The sequence below is a fragment of the Pantherophis guttatus genome, chromosome 4 (assembly GCF_059756535.1).
Source record: "Pantherophis guttatus breed Tessera chromosome 4, ASM5975653v1, whole genome shotgun sequence".
NCBI classification, from domain to species: domain Eukaryota; kingdom Metazoa; phylum Chordata; class Lepidosauria; order Squamata; family Colubridae; genus Pantherophis; species Pantherophis guttatus.
This window is the reverse complement of record NC_142066.1, coordinates 44,318,347-44,343,343: the sequence shown is the minus strand read 5'-3', so window position 1 is coordinate 44,343,343 and position 24,997 is coordinate 44,318,347. Positions and strand designations below refer to the sequence as shown.

Sequence of the window (24,997 nt, the reverse complement as noted above, 5' to 3'; positions counted from 1 at the left end):
AGTGCTGCCAAAAATCCCTCACGCACAACTGCCTCTTTTACAGATGGCTAAGCCACTTAAAGAGATAATTTGAGACAGATGAATGGCACAGATGAGATTTTAGCCAGAGGCACTTAAAATGTATTTGGACAAAGAAGAAATTCAAATAAAATGGTGGAATCTATGTGCTTTTGGAGGGCAGGATGGCAGAGTTCTAAAGCTGTGAATTGTTATAAATAAATGTTCTTTTTCCAGATAGAGCATTTACAAATCTACTGTTGATATATCAGAAAGTGGAACTTGCTTGGTCTTCTTCTACTTTTTTGTTCCTTGGAATGCAGAAAGAAACCAAACAGCCAATCATCTTTTCCCAAGAGACTCCTCAGGTTATGAGCGTTCTCGAAGAGCTCATCTTAGCTTCTGGATGGGTGTACGATAGATATTTCACAACACAGTACTAATTTATAGAAATGGTGCCACACAAGGCAAGGCTCTGTCTCACTTACATGTGAAACAATGTTGTGCACCTACAGAAATAGATTCTTCTGCTGTATACGATGTGCAAAAATTTACATTTTTTAATCCATCAAATAATTGCATGGACTTTAAGAACATTCTTGATTTGTTCCTAAATGAAGTACAAACATGGTGTCATAATCATTTTTTTGGTCATATTCCCATGCTTTCCTCTCACTGCCAGCACATATATGAGTGAGGCTTAAACTAGTTAGTTATACTCACATTAAAGAAATAACCCCCTCCCCAAACCTCAACACTGCCAAGGTCAACCTCAGGTGATGTAAAATCTGTTAGATTTTGTTAATTAAGTTGAACTTGAAACAAGACTAGCTGGAGATCAACAGAGGGGTCAGCAAATCTCACTTCCCTATAGTTTAGGGCCAACAAAATGATGTGTGTAGCCTGCTATATATCAACAGTTTAAAACTTGCACTTGCATGAAATTTCTCTTTTTGGGCCACGAACAAGTAGTTGTTTTCTCTAAATAAGCAAGCCTTCCTATATCTCATTAATATATTATGAGTAGTGCCTATTTCTAACCTAGTTTTTATTTAGTTCAAAACTTGACAACTTTAAAGATGTGTAGACTTCAACTCCCAGAATTCCCCAAACAACATGCTGGGAGTCAAAGTCCACATGTCTTAATATTCTGGGATTAATTCCAGTTTAATTATTTAATTATGTATAATTATATATAAAATTGCTTTTTAAACTTTGCTAATCATTTTGAGGATATTTTTCTGCATGAAAGGCTTAAAGTAATGTTTTTAGTAGATTAACTATTGTTTCTAGCTTTCACCACTGTTAAGCAACCTTCTACTACTCTGCGAATCTTCGCTGAAATCAAACTGTCAATTTGAATAGAGTTTATGGGGAATCCAGCTCCTGGATGCAGTGTTTCTCAACTGTTTCTCTGAAGCTGGCTGGAGAATTTTGAGAATTGAAGTCCACCCATATTAAAGTTGATGAGATTGAGAAACACTGACCTATTTTAAAAATGTGTATTCTGGCCCATATAGTATATTTGCCTACTGTTAAAAGGATTCCCAACCTTTTGGTTAAAATGTAGGTTAAATGCAGTTCAAGGCGAATAAGTTCTCTTTTCTGCTTTTAAGGGTCTATGTGAATAATGATTACTTGATAACACTAACACTGTTGTTTTTTTAGAAATTGTGGCTTGTCAGCTCAGTGCACTTGTTCAATAAAAGTCCAGGATAAACTTTTTTTTTAAAATGAGAGCTGGAGGTGGTTTCAGGGAGGTTTCTCTTCTCCTGGGCTGAATGCATATCTTCTTTGTCCGGAAAATTTCCTTCTCGGCACACAGGCTTTGCTGGTTTCTGAAGCAGTACAAAAGCTTTCAAAACCTGTTTTCTGGGGATGAAAATGGGATGTGTTCACACTGTAAGCAGCAAATCCTTGTTTAGACTACCTTTTTTGGAGTGTGAATGAAATAAATCTGTATCACGGCGAACTTATTTTTGATGATGTTAGACTTTCTTCTATTGCTGAAGTTTGCAGGGTTGTTGCTTGGGTAGTTCAAACAGGATTTGCTCACATATATATATTGATGTATTTATTCTCATTGTGTTTCTTTGTCATTGTTTACTTTATTCTATTTTACTTTTGTTTACATGCCTCTTCATTTTTCTTCCTATTTATTACTGCAAGCCATCTAAAGTGGTCTAACAGTGAGATAGGCAGAAGATAAATAAAATAAAATAAATAATAAAATGAATAAATAAATAAATAATAAAATAAATAGATAGATAGATAGATAGATAGATAGATAGATAGATAGATAGATAGATAGATGGGAGGAAATCTAAGAGGCCAATGAATGTTGTTTGAGCCTGCTCAGTAGCCATAGCCTAGTTTGATCCTTGCTGTGGGAGCGGGAGGGGGACAGAAAACTATGAGGGAGATTGAATAATCAAAATTCTGATTGGCTGCACTAGGATTTGCAACATTATGCTTTAGCCCCATTGGTTCTAACTAAAAGCACATCTAAACATTCTGCAAAACTATTAGTGTAGATCAGTGTTTTTTCAAACTTGGCCACCGTATGTTGTATGGACTTCAACTGCCAGAATTCCACAGTCAGAATTCTGGTTGGGGAATTCTGGGAATTGAAGTTCACACATCTTAATCTGGCCAAGTTTGAAAACGGCATTGTAGATTGAACATACCAAGGATTCTTATGCTAATAATAGGCTGGACCTTGGTTTAGCTACACAGCACTTATTGACTACTGATTTGCTGTGATGGTGGAAACAGCTCATGGCATTTTTAATACCAGTCTTTCACATCACTGGGAATTGCTCAGGTAGCTTTAGTTAGAAATGCTGATACTTATCTAGGTCTTCTGTTTGCAAAGCATGTGCTGAATATCAAGCAGAGCTTTATTATTTTTTTTAAGATTAACCACTTGACAGGGTTAAAGCTAATCTATCAGATCACAATTAAACACATTTTAAGAATATTCCCTTCCTTGTAACTCTAGCTTCTCTCCCCCACTCCACCCTTCAGTGGTATTTTTTTTCAGGAGACTGCCTTTCCCTTTTGCTGGTTCATAGGTAAAGCAAGCAAGACCATACAGGGAATGGATACATTTTAAAAAAAGAAATAGTTAAAATCTCAGAGAGGGAAATGCAGGGTAAGCTGAAGGAAGAAAGCAAGAGAAACATAGTGTCTAAAAATGGTAAAGATTGACATCGTACCCCTTTCCCTAAAAACTCACTCCTTGCTTTTGACCACTTCTCCAGAATGCTTAATTTCCAGCAAGTCCAGCCTAAAAGATATTTTTCTTGCTCTCTTTTTTCAGAAAGCTGCAGGCTTGCTATCTTGATCCTAAAGTCTTCTTCTGTATTTTCTTTTTGCATTTTAAGTTCTTATCTGATGCAACGCATGGCACTCGAGCCAAATCTGCAAACTAATCAGAAAAGGTAGCGTCCCCGTACCGACGAGGGCTGCGGGGAGAGGGTGGGGTCTCTTGCTTCAGACGCCTGTAGTTTTCCTTTTCCTCAACATGCCCTGAAGACCAAACTTTACACTTTGCCCTCTTTCAATCTTTCCACAAGTGCCTTTGTGCAATCGGCTTTGGGGGTGGGGGAAGATGGGGAGGGGGAGGAGCCCTGCTTGAAGCAACCAGCTAGGCCCAGGGTTAGGCTTCAACAGGGAGCCCGAAAAAGACATGTGAGAGCAGGTTGCCTGAGAAACGTTTATAATCTTGCTGCTCGATGCTCTTGGCAAGGGTCCCGGGAAATGGGGGGGGGGTTCTTGTTTTCCATTTTACAGATGAGGGGAATTAAGGAAGAAGGAAAGAGACAAGACCACTACTCGAAGCAGGAGCTACCCAACAGTCAACTTTTTGCCATGAGGGTGATTTATATTTGTATGTATGTGTGCATGCATGTGTGTATAAACATACCATCTTTCAATTTGAGCATTCAAGGATGGTAGCAAACAATAAAATGCAGAATACAAAAATAATTCAGAAGCAGAAATGAAAACCAGTGCAAACCTTAATTATCAATTACAAGTCAGGCAAAAATATGGGTTTTGGCCATATTTCCAAAAGAAAGGGGGAATGTGTGACAAATGCAACTCCTATGGGACTGTACTACATACTTTTGGAAATGACTCAGGAGAAGGTGTTTCTATCTTGTGTCAGAAGGGTACATCTCCAGTGTAGACATTGTCAAAGGGGGCATGTCTACAGTTTGTGAAAGAGCCTTGGTGGCGCAGTGGTTAGAGTGCAGTACTGCAGGCTACTTCAGCTGACTGCTAGCTGCAGCTCAGCAGATCGAATCTCACCGGCTCAAGGTTGACTCAGCCTTCCATCCTTCTGAGGTGGGTAACCCAGATTGTTGGGGGAAATATGCTGACTCTGTAAACCGCTTAGAGAGGGCTGTAAAAGCACTATGAAGCGGTATGTAAGTCTAAATGCTATTGCTATTGTAATGTTCAAACAATGTTTGCAGCAAAAGCAATGGCCGTTCAGACAATCTGGATTTAAGCAATTTAGTGTCTTTTTCAATATAGGCACTATGTGAGTCCAATATTTTGTATATATTTATATATATAAAATCTATCACTTTGGGGAAAGGCTGGAACTGTATATCCAAAGGCCTGTATTATACGGTATGTGATGCTGCTCCAATGTGTGAGCTGATTTTTCTGTACTTTGCATTTTGGCAACAGATACACTTAACAAATTCATGTCAAATTTAGCAGTGGCCATCACTTTACATAGATGTCCATGTAGGCCTAGGTTCAGGGCTACCTGAAATTTAGGTGAACAAAATCTTGAAAAGATGAAGTACAATGACTTCCAACTTTTATTAGTTACAGAACTAACAGAATTAAAATCACTCTTCAGAAACTTTTTAAAAAGTATCTCTAATCTAAAGAGCATGAAATTTTCTTCCTTTTAGCATTTCCAACTTATCCAACAACATTCATTTGTTATTTTCAAATGCCTCGGTATTCATGAATTTTAAGGATCTTGGAACAAGGATCATCTTGCAAAACCAAAGAGGGAAAAAAACCCCATATAGAATTCTTCAATCTAAAATTACCATGAGTAGAAACATTAGGTAGGGAGAAAATAAAAGCCATTAAAAGTAGAAAAATGTAGATGCAAAAAGTTCTGGATTAAACTCCTCCCAATTTTACTGTAGCTGTTCATGCGTTCTCTGCTTGCACCCATTTTCTCTTAACCCAGGTCAAGATTTGGTTCCAGAACAAACGTTCCAAATTCAAAAAGATTATGAAGCAGGGGTCCAGCATCCAAGAAGATAATTTACATAGCTCTTCATCTTTGTCCCCATGTTCACCCAACATACCTCCTCTTTGGGACATCCCCATGGCATGCAAAGGACCTCCTCTGCCTTCTAACACCTACATCAACAGCTTTGGACCTTGGTACCAACAGCCACAACACCAAGATGCCATGGGAAGGCCTCCAGTCATATGACAAAGACAAAAATTGGAATGTCAGACCATCTCATGTGCCCTTTTCTGTAAACCTCTGACCAGCTTTCCTGGTATAGGGAAGTGGGACAAGGGTGGAGTTAATGGCTTCTTTGAAGGAATTTCCAGACCTTTTCCCTTGACAAGAAGTCCTCTAGCTGGAGATGACTGCCAATATAGACTTCCCTTCTCTGATTCAGGGCCATATCTAACAATGGTGGCAGAATATGTGATGTAGAGATTGGGAAAATGCCCCAGATCCCTTTAATTGCAAGTCAGAAGCCGCTGGGAAGAACCTCTTCAGTGGAAATTTATGAAAACAGTTCCTGTGTTATGGTTCCAAAGATAAGCTCATGAGTAATGTGGCCCTACCTAGCATATTGTATAGTTTTATTAGAAATATTTTTGTTGCCATGAGTTTTGTTTGCTTCTGTCAAGTTTTCTGTGCCTTAAACAGTTTTGATAGCAGATATAAATGAAATTGGTGTAAGCTTTTTTCCCAAATGTAGAGCTTTAGGCAGGGGTGAAAAAGTTTCATCTTTTGTATCTCTGCCCATCATGCAGCTAGATAAAGGCATAAAAACATTTATTCTATTTTTATGGCAATCTTAGTATAGCTGAACAGAATTCTATTTCAGAAAGGTATTAGAAAAATGGACTGCTGAATTGAGTAGAAATTCAAAAATGAAAGTCTATGCAAGGGGCAAGGAGTCTGAGTTTTTCTGTCGCCACTGGACTCCATCTCCTAACAGCATGTCTGACGATCAAAGAGGATGGGTTTTGAAGTCCCACAGTTTATGGTACAGCTCCACACCCTTTTGAACAGTGGCGCATGATTTGGGGAGTAAAATGCTGGTTATTCTAGAGATTACTTCTCTTGGGATTAAATTGGCAAGAAATACAGTATATCCCATCAAATTGTGTTCAATATTTTCCCACCTACAAAATAAATTACAGTTGTAGTTAGTGAATGACTATAAGTAGCCCCCAATGTACAAACATCAGTAAGTAGGTTTTAAAAATACTCAAAACATCGTAAAGCCATTTTCTTAAAGATTATGTTTTAAGAAACCCAGAATTGTGTTTACAATTGATGAAAAGTTTATGGAATGTAATTCCCATAGTTGCCTGATGAAGTTTTGGGGAAAAAAACATTTGTTTCAACCATTGTATGAAGTCCTCCCCATTTGAATAACTTTACGTGAATAATTTTAATTTTAGGTATCCTCCCCATGCTTTGCCAAGCAGAATGACAAATGTTTTATTTATTGAAACAAAACTTTTGGTATATTGTATTGGTTTCTCTTTATAAACAGAATGTAAAACTATAAATATTTTCCTTTTTTTTGTACACATGAATTTGTTATGCCTTTTCTTTACTTGGCTTGCAAAGTGTGAAACTTAGGTTAAACCAGAGATAGTGAGAAAGGATCTTCATGTTAATTCCTGCAAATTTAATTCATGGGTGCAAATAACACCTTGGGAAGCATTGGTCTCTAGCAGAACATACAAGAATTTGGTAACAAAAAAACTCTGTGGAACTTCACACATATGCAACCATTCTTGTTTGCTTGCTTGATCCAGAATTGTTGCTGGACTAGAGTGAATGCCTGAAACATTACAAGAGAACAAACTGATTTAGACTAGGATTCAACAGAGTCTATTCAGAGTCTGTTGGCTTTCCTGCAGCTCTATATTCCTTCCTTAACAATTCAAGCCTGACTCTGGAATTGGATGGGATGATTTGTCTGAGACAATGAAATCCATTCCTTCTCATTCCAGGATCATCCCTCTTCTGAGGCAGAATGATTTAATTCATCATGAAAGGGAAGCAAAACATTAGTAATGTAATTTGTGCTATTTTTTATTGCCCTCAAAGGACACAGAGACAGCTTCTGATATTTTCTTTTGGGAACCAAAAATGAATCGGGTTACTTCATTTTGTGTCTTGTCTTAGAAGAGATGTCATTGCCTTTCTGTTGCAGGCAACAAATGCCCAATATTTATTGTTGCTTAAGGAGAGTTCCCCCCCCCCATACACACACACATGTAAGCCAAAGAGCATGAATATCCAAAGTCAACCAAATTATTTGGGCATGTGGAGAAGAGACTCTCACAAGCTCATTTTTCCATCTCTAATGGGAAAATTAAAAAGTAAATATCTATTAACTGTCTTGCTCTCTCCTTGTATGGCAGTTGACCACTCTTCTCCACGGTTAATATCTAGGCTTATCATAATTGGGCAAATGCCAACAAATTCAGTTCAGAGTTTAACGTTAATTCCTGCAGCACAGTTTCTTTTTATTTTTAAATTTTCTGCTTGCCTACCTTTCTCCAAATGAATAACAAGACTGATGAAAGAGCAATAACAGTGCCATTTCCAGATGTTCTATTGTTGGAGATGAAGATACCACATCTCCACACCACTCTTCATGTTGAAAGTTAGCCAAATTTGTAAGTTGTGTTTTCTTTTAGCTTAGAAATTTGCAGGACAAGCAACACAGCCCACCAAATTACCCCATCACTCCAATCCCATTCCATCTCATCCCATCCCATTAGCACTAAGGTCACTTCTGTCTTAAGATACTTGAGTGTTTATTTTGCCTAGGTTTTGGTGGATCTTCCTATCACTTCTCACATACAAAATGCTTTAAGGGAGCAAGTGTTCCTATTGATAAGGGGTCAAAGTAGGAAGCTGTTTCTTTTGTATAATTGCCTTTTGATAGACTTTTCTGGATCTCATTATGGGATGACTACTCTTGACTCCTTTGTTTTTGGCCTCTAGACTTTCACCTGGCCATAGTTACTGAAAACAAGCCACACAATTTCTCACTATTTTAAGAAGCCTTAAAATCAGGGATCCAGGTTTCTAGAAAATTTGGAAACAGAAAGTTTCCTATGCAAATTGAGTATGATTCTGCTGAGCCTATCTTTGCAGTATTCATAGTCTGCACATATATTTAGGCTAGGTTATCTGATATGAAAAATAAGTATAGCCTACTTTATGAGGTTTCACTGGTACATTCAAAGAGGCTGAAATATTTGTTATGAGGGGGAAATGTTTTTACTGGCATATTGGAAACAATACGGGCAATAGTCAATCAACAATAAAACATCTTCCCATTTGGAAGCTGCCAACCCTGCCTGAGGTGGAAAATTTTGAAAGATTTTCCAGCCCACATCTCTCATTAAAACTGGCTTTTAAATTATGTTAAATGTAATTCTTCCTGAGGGGTGTCCATGGGGTGGAATTGGGGGTGGTAGTGGTGCTTCAAAAAATAAATAAATCAAGATGGCACCTGTGAATTTAAAGCTCCGCCTCCTTTACGTATTACATATATGATCTTTGTTAAAAAAAGGTGGGGTTTTTGCTTTCTCTGACTTTCCTGTTCCTCCCCAAGAAAAAGAAAATAACTTGTCCCTGCCACTTTAAATCATCAATTCTCTCCTGCTTCTCAAAATTTGCCCACTGATGACGTAAGTGGCAGTTATTTTTCATTGTTGATGACATTTTTTTCCAGATTTCTAGATTCTTCTGTAAGCTTCAAGAGATTGGGGAACCATAGTCAAAAATATATAGCCCCATGTACATTGTCAATTTTTGTTATTCGGAGGAAGATATTATTTGGAGCACACAATTCAAACTGAGCTCATCGGTATCCTAACCAGACACCGACAAATATTCCCACTTGGTGGGGAAAATAAAAATTTACAGTGGTCCAATAGTATAATGTCAAGGAATTAACACACCTAGCACACATCTACCCATTTTACAGACGGAAGCTCCTGAAACTAATGGTTATTCTGCACTTGTACCTAGCAGAGTCTGCTGGATGGTGAGGTGGTAAATAAATAAATAGAGTTCAAACTGTCCTTGCAATAGTTTTTTTTTTAAGTGTCCTTTTTTAAAGTGTCCCTATGATGCCATTCTCTCCTTTGAAGGAAAGTTAATTAAATCTAGTGACTAGAAATAGAGGCAATTGAGGCAGGATAGGCAACAAATTAGTTCCAATATTTATTTTAGTCACTGAATGGCATAAGAGTAGGGATCTACAATGGGGACATCTTCTAGTTTATGCTGATTCAAAGATATACGGATTATATATGAGCTCAACAATGGGAGAAGAAGACTTACAAGCAAGGGCTGTTTTTGACTCTGCTGCTGAGGAGGGAAAATCTGTGATTTGCCTCCAGAAATGCAAGCGGGCTCCAGACATCTACATGTCAAATCTTGCATGTGCACATTATGATCAGGAAATGAATTTCATGGGAAACCGTGTTCTAACATATCAAATTCAGACATACAAAATGGGATAACCAGATGAAAAACAAGAGAACTAGATTACAAACAAAAACAATGGACCCACCCCAGCCTGTGGTGGTTGTTCCTGGCTCAGCAGAAGTCAGTGTTGCACAAGGGGTTCTTTTACCTGGGCATGTACCTCAGATAAAGTGCTGGGTAAGTGTGAGATGAGAGACCTGGTCAGGAAGAAAACTCTGGAAATACTTGCTGCCACAAAGTGGAGGAGCTGCTCTACCTTGACAATACATTTATTTCCTGAAACGACTGCACATCTTTTGTCAATGTTATTGTCCTGCTTCCTCCTCTTCTCCAAAGGCAATTTCTTGTAGCTGTTATCAACTATGGTGACAGCCCAAAGGTGCAGTTGAAAAAGGGAAGGAAAGAATGAAAGGAGGGAGGGAGGGAGGAGGAAGAAAGGAAGGGGGAGGGACAGAGTGAGGGAAGGAGGGAAGGAGGGAGGGAGGGAGGGAGGGAGGGAGGGAGGAAGGAAGGAAGGAAGGAAGGAAGGAAGGAAGGAAGGAAGGAGGGAGGTCTTCCTCCAGGCTCTCATAAATTGGTAAGTCTTTTCCCATACTGGTAGACCTCTCCTTAAGACAACAATTGAGCTCAAAATTTCTGTTGCTAAGTGACAAATTTGATAAGTGAGTTGGCCCCATTTTAGAATCTGTTAAGCAGCTGTTAGTAACCTGGTTGTTAAGTGAATCTAGCTTCCCCATTGACTTTGCTTGTCAGAAGGTCACAAAGGGAATCACATGAGCCCAGGACACTGCAAATGTCATAAATATGAGACAGTTGCTGAGCCTCTGAATTTTGATCGTGTGACCATGAGGATGCTGCAGTGGTCGTAAGTGTGAAAACCAGTCATAAGTCACTTTTTTCAATGATGCTATAGCTTCGAACAATCAGTAAACAAACTTGTAAGTCAAGGACTACCTGTATCCAAAAAACAGATATGAATGTTTTGGTTAAAATATCAGGGAATCTTGTAGCACTCTAAAGTAGCTTTGAACTCCTAAAATTCCCAGTCATCATGGTCATTTCCAAGAATGTTGATCACTAATCAACATGTTTTAGTTTAATTGTAAACTAAAATCTGGGTGATCACTAGATAGCAAATACACAAAATGGTAACTACATGTTTTATAGTTATCCAGTTCTTTGCAGCCCAGATCTCAGAGACGTATTTACCCAATACCAAGAGTTGAGGGCAGCTATTTAAGTTTCTTATAAAAAAAACTTAAAAGTTTCTTATAAAAGATACTCCTGGAGTAGGAGAGGCAGAGTGGGAAATTAAAATGACAGCTTGCAGTCTTAGGCAATGAACTTTGCCTGAGAACCAGGTGACAAGGCTAGATCTATATGAAAAATAATGGATACAACCATTCTAATGAAAGAAATAGAATAAAATTGACTGAACCACTCAGGAAACTTTTTGAGTTTCTTTCTATTTAGTTATATTCTTTCTATTTAGTTATATTCTCATTTATTTAAGAATGAGCCACTGTGGCGCACTGGTTAGAGTACAGTACTGCAGGCTACTTCTGCTGACTGCTGGATGCCTGAAATTTGGCAATTCAAATCTCATCAGGCTCAAGGTTGACTCAGCCTTCCATCCTTCCAAGGTGGGTAAAATGTTGGGGGCAATACGCTGACTCTGTAAACAGCTTAGAGAGGGCTTTAAAACACTGTGGAGCAGTATATAAGTCTAAGTGCTATTGTTATTGTTAATATATTACTACATTTTCCTCAGCAAGCTTTCTCAGTAAGGCCCAATTATTGGCCTGGGGAAAAAAATAATCAACTATTGTTTGTGTTAAGTACAGGCCAAAAAAAGTATTGATTAGCAGTTGACTTTTCATTTTTTAGACTTACAAGCACATCACCCTTTTTTGCTCATGGGGCTTGATGTCCAAATAGTTTGCAAATAGGACTCTTCCTTCCCTCTCCAATAAATGTGTGTTACATTTCAATCTGCATTGAGAAAGATTCAACTGAGCTGGGAAGGATAAATCTGATCATTAAAAAAGCTGCCTGACATAATCTGAAAATATCTCAGGGTGCAAGCAGAGCTTCCTTGCCTCACTCTTAAAGGCGGGAGTGATGGTGAAAGATGGGAAGATTGACTCACTAGGGCATCTGTGTTACACACTTCCGGAATTTCATGTGATCACTTACGTCTTTCTACCGATTGCCTTATCATCTTGCTTTCTCCAGAACTAAATAACAATCATGTTCATGTAACACACTGAAGTATAAATTAGCCAATCTAAATCCATCTACAAGATTAATTTACTTTTTGGTCAAGTTATGTGTCCTGCAAACTTAGAAATGTGGCTTAATTAAACAAAATAATGTGTATTGTAAAAACGCAGGGATTATAAAAGAGAATGAATCAAAGAGGACAGATTTCCCTAATTTGGAAGTCTCCAGATGTGCAACTCCCACCATCTCTACTCAATGCACTGCTGTCTGGGGATGATAGGATTCATAGTCCAATCTGGAGACATCAGATCAGAAAAGGCGCTGATGTAATGGACAGGCTTTCATGCATTGGTTGCCTTTGGAAGAACTCTGTTGGCTTTTTCATAATTCTCAGGTCAGAGTCAACAAAATTATGTCTGCCATGTAATTAACCCCCATTGAACTCCACCAGGTCACTGGAGCTATTTTTTTCTCTTTCTTTCTAACTATTCTTCTGGAATAAGTAAAATCTTTATCTTCCCACATGCATTTAGGTTCTTTCTCTTCACCTCCACTTTGGCCTCTATAATTACCCAAATGAGAATATATATTATGTGCAAGGATTCAAAGCTGGTTAGAAAAAAGGGAGACACTTATTTTAATCTGGCTTTTTATTTCATGTGAGCTCTTTCCTTCTCTTTCTTTGATAGTTCAAAATTGAAAAGTTAATTACTTCAAGACTGAAGTTGAAAGCAAGCAGACATTCAGACCAAAATAATAACAATAATAATTGAGAACCAAAGAAATATTCAACCTATGCCCTCTTTTCTTCCCAATTCAACTTCAAAGTCGTACAAAAATATATTCAGCTTTAAAGTAACCATTGTAATTCAAGCATTATGGAAAATGGTGAGTTGTTTTTAGGCCTTCATTCAGGAAAAAGTCTGCAAAGTTTAAAGATATTCATTTGAATTCCCCCATGACAATGATAATTTAAGGTAGACTGGATAAAGAGTAAATTTACAATTGTAATTACTTTTTTCTTGTAATTGTGAGTTAACGTATGGACTGGGTTTTTACAATTCCCCAAACTATAAATCAGTCAGTTGGTTCTTTATACAGTATGCTAAGTCACAAGCAAACTAAGGCTGAAGCTTAGTGAATGAAACATTTACATTCCACCCCCTGATTTGCTCAAATGTTTTTTATGAGTTCAGACTTTTGGACTCTAAACTGGAAAATTATTCCAAGAGTAAAGATAGCCCAGAATTTGGATCATCCCCAGCCCTAATCCAAGTCTTGATTGCTTTTTAAGATAAACTTCAGAAGAAAATAAAGAATCATTGAAATTATTTGTGAACAACTGGGACCTCCCACTATAGTAAGATGTCTTACACTTGTATTTGTAATTTCTAATTATTCTATGCATATAAATTGGCATCTTTAAGTCTTTCAGACTATCCTGTTTCCTTGAATTTCAATGCCTCTCTCAAACCATCTTTTGTAGTTTGTACAAAACTACAAAAGAGATCGAATTTACTATGTGGTTGCACTAGGACAGGGGTGTCAAACTCGATTTCATTGAGGGCTGCATCAGGGTTGTGTTTGACCTCGTGGGGGGGGCGTGGCCAGGGTGGGTGTGGCCAGCTTGGCATCACTCTTGAGAGTGCCTGTGGCAGCCCGAGCACTCTGCCAGCTAAAATAGGTTCCCAAGTTCCATTTTTTGCTGCAACGGCCTCCTGCAACCCTCTGCCAGTTAAAACAGAGCTCGGGAGGGCTGTGAGCTCTGTTTTCACTGGCAGAGGGTTGCAGGAAGCAGTCATAGCCAAAAATGGAGCCCATTTTCACTGGCAGAGGCACCGTGGGCTGGTCCTTCACTGTTTCCAGGCCAGCCCTGCAGGCTGGATCCGGCCCCCAGTCTTGAGTTTGACACCCCTGTACTAGGACAGAGGTGTCAAACTCTGGGCCCACAGGCCGAATGTGTCATGCACTGGGCATGCCTACCCCTGGTTTAGTGAAGGGGGAAAAAGTCACGATACATCACGTGATGATGCCATGACGACACGAGTTTGACATCACTGCATTAGGAGGACAGGGACCCTATTTTTCAAGACCTGTTTACTTGCTTTAAGCAAAAAAAAAAACAACCTGTGTATTAATTTAAAAAGTATATATTATGGCATTTAATAGGTTATTTAAAAACATAACAGTTGTTTTCACATACAGTGTTAAACTTGGTTTCTCTTAATCTTGCTTAATCTTGCTTAGTTTGTTGTATTTTAGTATGTTGCATGAATCCGCTTTTTTAGTTAGTTTTGGTTCACTGTAATTGTGCAGTTCCAGAAAATGGGATACAATAATTCAGAAACCAGGATAAACATGTTCTGTGAATTCAGCTAGAATGTGCAGGGTCTTATAAAGAAAAATGGCCAAAGAGGAAATAATGTCTTCATAGATATCCAGACAAGTTATTAATTATATTATATGTTTTCTTCAACATTGAAAAAGAATAGAATTATCTCACCAAATATGATTTATTCTTATCAGTCATTAAAAAACAAGAAAGGATTAGGATCTGGATTAATTAGAGGAATTATGGATTAAAAAATAACTCCACTATTGTAAAAATTAACTACCAATTGCTGCAGTTATAAAAAAGTGTCCATTCAAATTCTGGATGCCACATTGCTTTACAGAAGCATGTATTTATGTAATTTAGTAGGCTATTCCAAAGGATCATTTCTCCTAATTTATTTCACTCCAGGAAATTATGCAAAAAATTACCTAGACTCTTCTATAATTCACAGGTAGACTGAAGTTAGTATTCTGAAGATTATAAATATTGAATGTAAGGAATTTTTTCCCTTTTGTAAGGAAATTTTGACTTCATTTCCACTAACGTCAGTGAATCTAGAGCAGTGGTGCCATCCATTATTCCAATCTCTTCTTGGCTCAAGAGTATAAACTGAGGGGAAAAAATTAATGTGTTGACAAAAATGTTCAAACCATTGCTGCAGCATTCACAAAGCTCATAGTAACGAAGCTGGGAAAGAGGAGAATGAGATGGAAAATTGAATAGAAAACACTAAGTGAAGGAGAGTCAGATCATGAGACTGAAGACAATGACAGTTGGCTTGGTTGAAATTGAAATGTGCAACCCCCCCCTCCCCAATCATTCCTAGAATTACCAAAAAGAGAATATGGGCAACATTGAAGCAAAACCATCGAGTGAAATAAATATCCATCTCTCCCTCTTAACTTTTCACAATTCTCCCTACCCATCCACAAAACTAATGATAGACTCACTTCAAGATCCATTTTAATTTAAGGACAGATCGAAGACAGGGGTGAAATCCAGCAGGTTCTAACAGGTTCTGGGGAAATTTTGAGTAGTTTGGAGAACTGGCAAATACCACCTCTGGCTGGCTGCAGAGTGGGGTGGGAATGAAGAATTTGCAATATCCTTCCCCTGCCATGCCCACCAAGCATGCCCACAAAACCGCTAGGGAAAAAAATTGAATTTCACCCGTGATCCAAATCAACAATCCCTCTCCCTCCCTTCCCTACCATTGCCTTGTAAGTGCGTTCTACTTATTTTCCTCCTCCACCCCTTAGGCCGTGATGACAGCCTGCCCTTTACCCATAGTAGAATGGCAAAACTACCATTCAGAGGTTGAGCTTTGCAGAGACTTCAGAATTGGTGATAAAGCAGGTCAAGAAACATCTGTCCTGCCTCAAGAGGTTTATAATGATTCCAAATTGCCCTACTACAGCCTGAAGTAAATCTGTGTCCTGAAATGAAACATTAGCCTAATAAATGTGGTCCTTCCCATATACTGGTGCTAGGAAGCTGTTTTTCCCCCCATATCTGAAAGATACCACTATTATATTTTATTTGTTTTTGTCCAAAAATTGTAAGTTTTATTTATTTTCATTAGTTGCATTTTTAACGATTCCTAATGGTTAATTCTTCAGGTTCTCCCCTCTCTTAAAGACAATTCAGAGGTATAGGGGAATCAGCTTACTTCTCATAATGTGCTTTCAAAGTTCAGAAGAACATCTAACACTGATCATAGATTTCTGAAAGTTGCCTAGAAAGAAGTAGTGGCTTTGCACATTCTAGTAAATGCGGCTTTTGGTGCCACTAATACATATTTCTTCACTCATTTTATTTTCATTTTGTATGCTAATTGATCAGTTTTGCTCAAACCATAGGAGACCTTATTTACAGGATTCTAAGAACTGGTTCTCATGAAACATGGTTTCATTAATTTATATTTATTTATTTATTTATTTATTTATTTATTTATTTATTTAATTAATTTTTATACCGCCCTTCTCCCGAAGGACTCAGGGCGATGCACAGCCAAAATTAAAAACGAACACATATAAAATTTAAAACAGTTTAAAAGGAATTAAATAATTTGACCCATTTCAATTAAGACAAAAACAACCCAAATAACTTAAAAATTGATCTTGGTATTCAGGCCAGCCCAGCTTGTTGAAACAACAGCATCTTGAGGGCACGATGAAAGGTGCATAGGTCAGGGATCATCCATAAATCCAGGGGCAGTTCGTTCCAGAGGGCAGGTGCCCCCACAAAGAAGGCTCTCCTCCTGGGAGTCACCAGTCGACATACTTTGACCGATGGCACCCCAAGGAGTCCCTCTCTGTGGGAACGTACTGGTCGGTAGGAGGCTATCGGTAGCAGAAGGTGGTCTCGTAAGTACTCAGGCCCTAAACCATGGAGCGCTCTGAAGATAGTAACCAACACCTTGAATCGCATCCGGAAGACCACCGGAAGCCAGTGCAGCTCGCGCAGAAGAGGTGTTACATGGGAGCGCCATGTCGCTCCCATAATCACCCATGCAGCCGCATTCTGGATCAGTTTGAGCCTCCGGGTGCTCTTCAAGGGGAGCCTCATGTAAAGAGCATTACAGTAGTCCAGGCGGGAAGTAACGAGGGCGTGACTGACTGTGCGTAGGGAGTCCCGATCCAAAAAGGGTCGCAATTGGCGGATCAGGCAAACCTGATAAAAAGCCCCCCTGGCCATGGCCATCTCACATGCTCTTCTAAAGACAGCCATGCATCCAGGAGGACTCCCAAGTTGCGAACCCTCTCTGTGGGTTACACTCTCAATAGTCAGCGATGGCACCAGCTGGCTATACTGGGACGCCGGGAGCCACAGCCACTCAGTCTTGGAGGGGTCAGTTTTGAATTAGCACAACATGGTTTGTAAAACAATGTTTCTGGTTTGAATTGTGACAGAAATGCCTGGAAACCCACTAGTGCTCTTGAACATCATATGGGGAAACTCAATCACCAGTGGTTTTTGTATGCCTTGAAATCACATGAGGATAACCAAAACAGAGACATGCCATCTCTCTGTGTTAAACATTGCATGTTTCAGCAATCCTTCTGTGTGATTAAAGGAACAGCCTTTTGTTTCCTTTGTATGACAAGCTATCAAAATATACTTGCAACATTAAAAAAAAACCCAGCCGTCAGTAGTTTATTGTAATATCAATTTGTCTTTTTGTTGGAGGGAATATTATCTGAGATAGAGATCAGTATTTAGCTGTATGTTCTGATGTATCCTATCTCTGTCTGGATTATTTAAAAAAGAAAATTATCCGATTGAGTAACTGAATATAGAACTGAATGCAAATTATAATTATATCAGGTGGTGAACTTGAAAATAATTAGCCAGCAGCTGTAGATGTTAAACAGTTATGCCTCTGCCACAGAGATTAATATAGACCTGTTCCTGCAAAGGAAGTGCAAAGCAGCTGAAAACATCTAATTCCTTTTGGTTCGGCTATTGTATTGTTCAAAATTGAGGTGATGATGTATTATTATTATTATTATGGCTTGTCACACAGTCAGATGTCTAGACTGGATCTGGCAATTTTATCAACCTATTGAATCCTTTCTAAGGGCCTTGGATAGGCAGATATTGTTGTTTGATGTGATTTATTATTATTGTTTGGCTGGGCAGGGTATACAAATGTAACCCGTCAGTATCCAAACATTGATATAAGAGCATTAAAATTAACAATGGGTTTCTGGTCTCACGTCTTTTCACTTTGTCTTCTCTCTTCTTAGAGTTTCTAGAACAGGGGTGTCAAACTCATGTTGTCATGTGACATATCGGGATTCCCTCTCTTTTGCTAAATTGGGCATGGCTAGCGTGTGATGCATCCAGCCCATAGGCCGCGGGTTTGACAGCCCTTAGCATGCCATGGTGTCTGCCATCTTGAATTTTTTTGATGTACTTTGCAGACACCCCTGCTATCTTCCCTGCTCTCTCTCCTCTCTCTAACTAGAGGACCATTCTTCCAAAGATGAAGTGATTGTATTCAATTACAATGAAGGTTTCTTGTTGTTCTACCCTGCTCACCCATTTTTAAAATGGTGCATGCTGATAGAAAGACCCGATAAGCCTTATAATGTTCCTTAAAATTTTTCATACTTGGTTTTGTCCCATAAACTGTTTTCCAAATTTGGTTTGCAAATCAGTGATCTTTGCAAATGATCTTGGGGGTGGGTGGGTGGGAGGAAATGCCTGCCTAGGTGGCTCAGTAGCTAAGACACTGAGCTTGTCGATCAGAAAGGTCGGCAGTTCAGCAGTTTGAATCCCTAGTCTAGGTCTCCTACGTGAGCAGGGGGTTGGACTAGATGACCTCCAAGGTACCTTCTAACTCTGTTACTGTTACTGTTACATGTCAAAATAATGTAGTAAAAGAATCTTACTTGCATAAGTGTACCAGTGTGCCTACCGTCCCTGTCCTAATATTCCTTTTTACTTACTCTTTTCATGTATTCAAATTATGTTTATACTTTTTATACTTTTATCGTAAGCAGTGGTGGGATTCAGCCAGTTCACACCATTTTGGGAGAACCGGTTGTTAATTTTCTGAGCAATTTGGCAAACTGGTTGTTGGAAGAAATCATTAGGGCAGAGAATAGGTTGTTAAATTATTTGAATCCCACCACTGATCTTAAGAATCATATCTGATATGCACAATATTAAATGCTATATAAACATTTTTGAGTAAATAGAACATTTTCTGAATTAAGTAATAATATTCTCGCAAGACATCAATGTAGTCTGGTATTGCATATGTATACTGGCACACTTAGCAGTAATATTTTATTATAGCTGAAATTTTAATAACCGTTGATAGGTGTTTGATCCTTTTCAGATTTAGCTTGTGTCAAAAAGAATTAGCTTATGGATAATGTATACTTAAATGTATATATTATTATCATAGTATAAATACTATCATTTAATTATGATGCTCATTTGTAAGAAAATTGAACTATTGGATAGATGTCTCCATGGTCATGTGGCTGGCATGACTAAACGTCAAAGGCACACGGAACGCTGTTACCTTGCCACCAAAGGTGGTCCCTATTTTTCTACTTGCATTTTTTACGTGCTTCTGAACTGCTAGGTTCGCAGAAGCAGGGACAACTAACGGGAGCTCACCCCATTACGTGGCACTAAGGATTGAACTGTTGAACTGCCGACCTTTCGATTGACAAGCTCAGCATCTTAGCCACTGAGCCACTGCGTCCCTTATACCTCTATATAGAAAGATATAGATGTACAAATATTCTTGTAAATCGGCTTTTGCTTGGTAGACTTGATTTCTACTTCCATAATCATTCAGCAAAAAAGTAATGCACACTTTCTACATATGCACAGAGGTCATTCAGAATATTCAAATCAATTTAGAAGCATCCAATTCAATTTAACTTTTTAAATTAACCTGTAAGCAGGGCCCTAGTTTGTTCCAGGCCAAAAATCTGAATTGAATATTCACATATTTCATGCACAAGGTTGAAGTTGTGGTTTCTCCTTGTCCAGTTCATAATGCACAGTTTTGAGTTCTGCCCAGAATATGGGTAAGACTTTAGAAAAGTCTGTATTTGATTCTTGTCCTCGCTAAACATAGAAGCATGGGGGCAGGGGTGGGCTCTACTTACCTTTACTACTGGTTCGCAACGGGGCCATGCGTGCGCCCTTGGTTCACACGCACGTGGGCTCTTCTGCGTAAGTGCATTAGTGTTTTGATGACATCAGGGTTGGTGGGCGGAGCCTCCTACCAGTTTTACTACCGGTTCTATAGAACCGGTGCGAACTGGGGGCAACCCACCACTGCATGGGGGTGGGGGAAATGATAAGAACAGTGTTTGCTTTTTTATAACAACAATTTTATGGGACATTAAAAGAAATGGTGGTGTCCCTACTAACATCCTTTAAACTTTGATCCTCATTTTATTTGGAACAGAATACAAACATTGTAAAATAAATAATCTCCACTTCTTCTCTGGGAATATTTGTTAGATTAGAATAGCTAATTTCTGCCATATAGACATCAGTGTTTATCACTATTGCTAACTAATATATTTGAAAGATGTAGTTGAATGTGCCAAAATATGTGAACATTCTTGTTTATTTCATTATTAATGAAATATGCAGTCTTTCTAAAGTTGTGCACTAGGAAAAATATAAATAAAAATAAAACCAAGGAAAAAGTCCTCTTTAAAGATCAAAATCCATGTATTTATGAAGTAACAAATGAGGAGAAGGAAAACATATTGCAATTGTCCCTTCAGAGAAGTTTGCCAGCTTCTTTCTTGATGCTGTTTTCATTCCCTTTATTTATTCATGGCAGTCAACTATTCCAGAATTTTGTGCTTGAAACATTTTGTTTCCACTTGCCCATCATATTAATCTCTACAACAGAGAGAGTGTTTTTAATAAGACATGCTTATTATTAGCTTGTTAAAAAATTCAACAATCATTTAATTTTGCTCGGTATGATCCAGAGATTACCAACTATTGTGAGGAAGGGAGAGGAAACAAATAGACAAATAAATAAACCAGAGGAACAGAAGGAGGAGGAGGAACATACTTCACGCACAAGGGCCCTCTTAGCAGAGAATTTGGGAAATCTTAGTTACACATACTTGGAGAATATCAAGTTGGGAAAATTGGTGTAGAACTACCAAAAACTAATTTGTTGTAATGTGACAGCTCTTTAGATATTTGAAGATGTCATTCCCCCTTCATGCTAAATATATAGACCCAGGGGTGGGCTGCTGGGGGTTCGCAGTGGTCTGGGAGAACCTCTAGCTAAGATTTTGTGCAGTTTGGAGAACCCTCAATCCCATTCCTCACTAGTCCCGTTCACCCTGCCCCGCCTCTCCCAGGAGACCTAACGCGGGCAATTTTGGATGCAAGTAAGTGCAGGGTGCACGTGGAGGTTTGGGGAGGGCAAAAAACGGGCCTACCGGAAGTTCAGGAAGGCCAGAAATGGGGCCGTTTCTGGCCTCCAGAGATCTTCCAGAGCCTGGGGAGGCTGTTTTCGCCGTCCCAGAGGCTCGAGGAAAGCCTTTGGAGCCCAGGAAGGGCAAAAATGCCCCTCCTCCGCTTTAGTGCAGGAGGCTGACTAGGCCACGCCCACCATGGCCATGTCTACCCAGCAACCAGGCAGAGAGCCCCTTGCTAAAATTTTTGAAGCCCACCCCTGTATTGACCTCTTTCAGCTTTTCTTCATGAGATTTTGGCTTTTCACTATTCTTCTCTGTAGAGCTTGTCAAATTAATTTCTAAACAGCGGTCTAAAATTAAACATTATTGTTTGAGATAAATGATTCTAAAATATACTCTTATATCTAGTTATGCTTCTATTTGGGATTTGGGTTGTGGTGTGTGTGTGTGTGTGTGTGTGTGTGTGTGTGTGTGTGTGTGTGTCACCATGAGTATCAGATTGGAAATAGAACTGGTATCTTTTTAAAAAAATGAGAGCATAGAATGGGCCCATTAGTGATTCTATACTTTTCCCTAGTTATATCAGCAGCTCATTATTTTTCTTTCTTTATCCCTGCAAGGTTGAAGAAAAATGCAAAAGATAAAGACCAGAAATCTGATGGATTGATGCAACAACAGCCATGGATGCTACACAGAAGCTGCGTGAGTGAAGACCAAACACAGTTTGAAATAACTATCCATGGGGTCACTATGAGTAGATTTGGCTTGAACTAACAGCAGCAGTAGCAATTATAGGAAAGTGTAGGGATCTACTCTCTCATGTTAATAATTCCCCCCCTAAATATTTGTTTTTACTCAAATATTGGGGTTCCTCTGAACCTGTTTCTTACCTATCACCCATTAGATGAGTTTGCTATTGGGAAATGGGACTTGGTGGAAACTCAAAAGAAATGGCAATAAATATTAACTCTCCAGAATATTTCTGCATTCAGTAATGTCAAGCTTTACAGAGTTGGCATAGCTAGATTTATTTTCTTGCAAAGAAAGAAGTCATCCATATAAACAGAAGATCTGTATAATTAAAGTGCATATGGAAATCTCTCAGGTTTAGAGTTTAAATCCTAATTTTTCTCCATTTTTCTGTATCAATAGATGTTTTTGCCCTCCTGTTCAAAGACAGAAGAAGCAACTGCAGTGATATTGTCCTAATGATTGTGCCTGATCTCTGAATAATGGATTCCTGTACTGCCAGTTTCAACCTTTCCACAGAACTTAGGAGGCGGCCAGCATATCAAAATGCCAGTCTGTTGTCCAAACTAAGAGACTGTTTTTGTGGAGAAACTTGAGTGGTCGTCAAAATCAGTGTTACTTAAAATTTGATAACTTTAAGATGTGTGGGCTTCAATTCCCAGAATTTGCCATCTATCCATGTTGGCTGGGATACTCAGGGAATTGAAGCCCACATATTTTAAGATTGCCAAAGTTGAGAACCACTGATTAGCATGCTGAGAAAGCATGTATGAAAGACACTGGATAGACATATCTAACGAGATAGTGTACATGGTAAAATTCTACAATAATATAAGTAATCATGTGCAGCATATAGCTTGAGGCCTCAAGACTGAGTGTATTTTCAAAAGTTTGGAGCACAGTCCAGAGTCCTTTCAAAAATTGCCACCAAGTTGTGATTTTTAATGTGAGAGGAGAAAAATACTAAAAACAAGGGAAGGGTTCTTAATTAATCAAACATTGTTAATTCAATATAAGCTCCATTTAATTAATGCAATGTGGTTTTATCTAAAGCTGTAGTTGCACTGTATTAAATTTCATTTCTTCCTGAGTCTGGCCCTATTTTCTTTTGGAGCATGGCAATGGTGTCCCAAAGGCAAATGTAGCTTTCAATTATATGCCCCTTTAACTTATGAATTAACGCTAGCTTTAATTTTTTGTTTCTTGGCCACTGGACTTTGGATCATTAAAAGATGGGAATTTTCAAGATTTATACAGGACTATAGAATAACTTTATTCATTAAATGTATATGCCTTTACTGATTTATATGTTTAACTTGTTAATCAGTGCCAAGATAGAATGGAAGAGTAGAAGGTAAGCACTTCCATGCTGACAACCATCACTGCCAGAGAGCTGGGCCATCTGGGGAGGGACTGTCCCAAATTTTGCTACCACACCCTGGTTGTCTCACTGTCTCCTTGTGCCACCACCCAATCCGCCCCACTGGTTTGGTAAGAAGTTACTGTTCAGCCTAGTTCAGCAAAACAAGTTAGACAACTTTTGTTTGGCACGTGGCTTCTCTTAAGGTAGGGTGAGCTTGGGCTGTCACCCCTGGGCGGAATGCCTCTCCGAGTCATCACGGCTTCCTGTCATGACAGGACATTGGGGACATTGAGAAGGAGGATGAATGGCAAACAGGATTAAAAACCAAAGAGTCCCACATCCGAGTCACTTGCTTCCCCAAACTGAAGAGCCCATGTTTCCCATTCGTTTGCCATGATCCACGCTTATTCCCTCAAATTACCTTGTTAGAGAAATTCTCTGTGTGCCTAGTGCTCTCTGGATAAAAGTACCAATGTGGTATTTTTCTCAGCAGCTATAATTTATTCCTGTGCTTGATTTGCTATGTCTTTTCAAGAAGGATTTATTATTTGGCTTATTCCACTAATAGTAAATAATGTTGTAAAATAGCTTTAGCTTTATAATAAACTAGTGGAGAGATATAAAGAGTTTCTGTTGGACTTAAATTAGTGGTCCAGGGAAAACAGTGGTCTCTCTTCAATAAAAAATAGGAAGCAGTATCAAAACAATAATAAAAAAAGACATCCTTAATTCCCAATCTGCAATTGCAGTCCGTTTATGCTTTTTGTCAATTGAAGGTCGTGTACATTTATTAACTTGTTATCCTTGTAATTGTTTTGATTTTATGTAAGTGAGCAGCTGGTGCATGGTCAACATTTGATGCTATCTTGTTTTTTGTTTTTTTGTTTTTTTGGCTAACATTGAAGATAATAACAGTGAACTCAGTTGATTTAGGAACTGCTTTGTCATTACTGACAAATTAAAAAATGCATTTCTTATATATATTCTTTATATTTCTTTATTAGCAAAATATAAATTATATATATATACAAATTTAGATTACTACTATTATATTTTGTTTGGTTTTGTCCAAAAATTGTAAGTTTTATTTATTTTTATTAATTGCTGATATGTGTACTGAACATATGCTCTGCAACAACTTTACAAAGTTTTGTTTAAGCTACACAAATACAGCACTTCAAATCTACTTGTTTTTGCTAGCTAGGCACTGAGGGAGGGGCCCACATTTGAAAAGTAGGTATGGGGAGAAATATGAAACAAATTAGTAGTAAAAGTTTTACTTTTAAAAAATGAAGATGGTGAACAGGGGAAGCGAGAAGAAATAGCATTTAAAATTTTATTTTTAAAAATATCATCTTGCACTGCAATTAAGATTTGTAGCCTAGCTTGTTTCCCCAAAACTATTTTTTCTTTTGATGACTTTAAAATGTGGCAACTGTTGGTATACTACTGAATATTTCTTTTACAACTAAAAGCATGTGTACTTATTTCACCTTTTTTTATTTTACATATTATTTTAAGGAAAACTGAAATGCCTTAGAGAAAATTATGGGTTCTCAGCCAGGCCACTAACAAAGGTACCTTTAATTGTTGAATCTGCAGGTGGAACATGAATAGTCTACCAATGGCATATTCTGAAAACCATGGTT

The 24,997-nt window shown here is 38.4% G+C and overlaps 1 protein-coding gene across 2 annotated transcripts in view; it reads left to right on the top strand.

Annotated features, from left to right (window-relative positions):
* DLX4 (distal-less homeobox 4) overlaps positions 1 to 23,075 on the top strand; it is a 42,153-nt gene extending 19,078 nt beyond the window's left edge. Inside the window, exons 3-4 of one of the 2 annotated variants that reach the window (XR_015733771.1) lie at positions 21,856 to 21,937; positions 22,388 to 23,075. Coding sequence is in view for 1 of the 2 variants with exons in the window: in XM_034415461.3 (XP_034271352.1) it covers positions 5,222 to 5,473 (252 nt within the window). In the remaining variant the exon portion in view is untranslated. Of the gene's footprint in view, positions 1 to 5,221; positions 6,825 to 21,855; positions 21,938 to 22,387 lie in introns of those variants that run through there. The other variant, XM_034415461.3, reaches the window with a different exon arrangement.
* Positions 23,076 to 24,997: the final 1,922 nt, after the last annotated feature.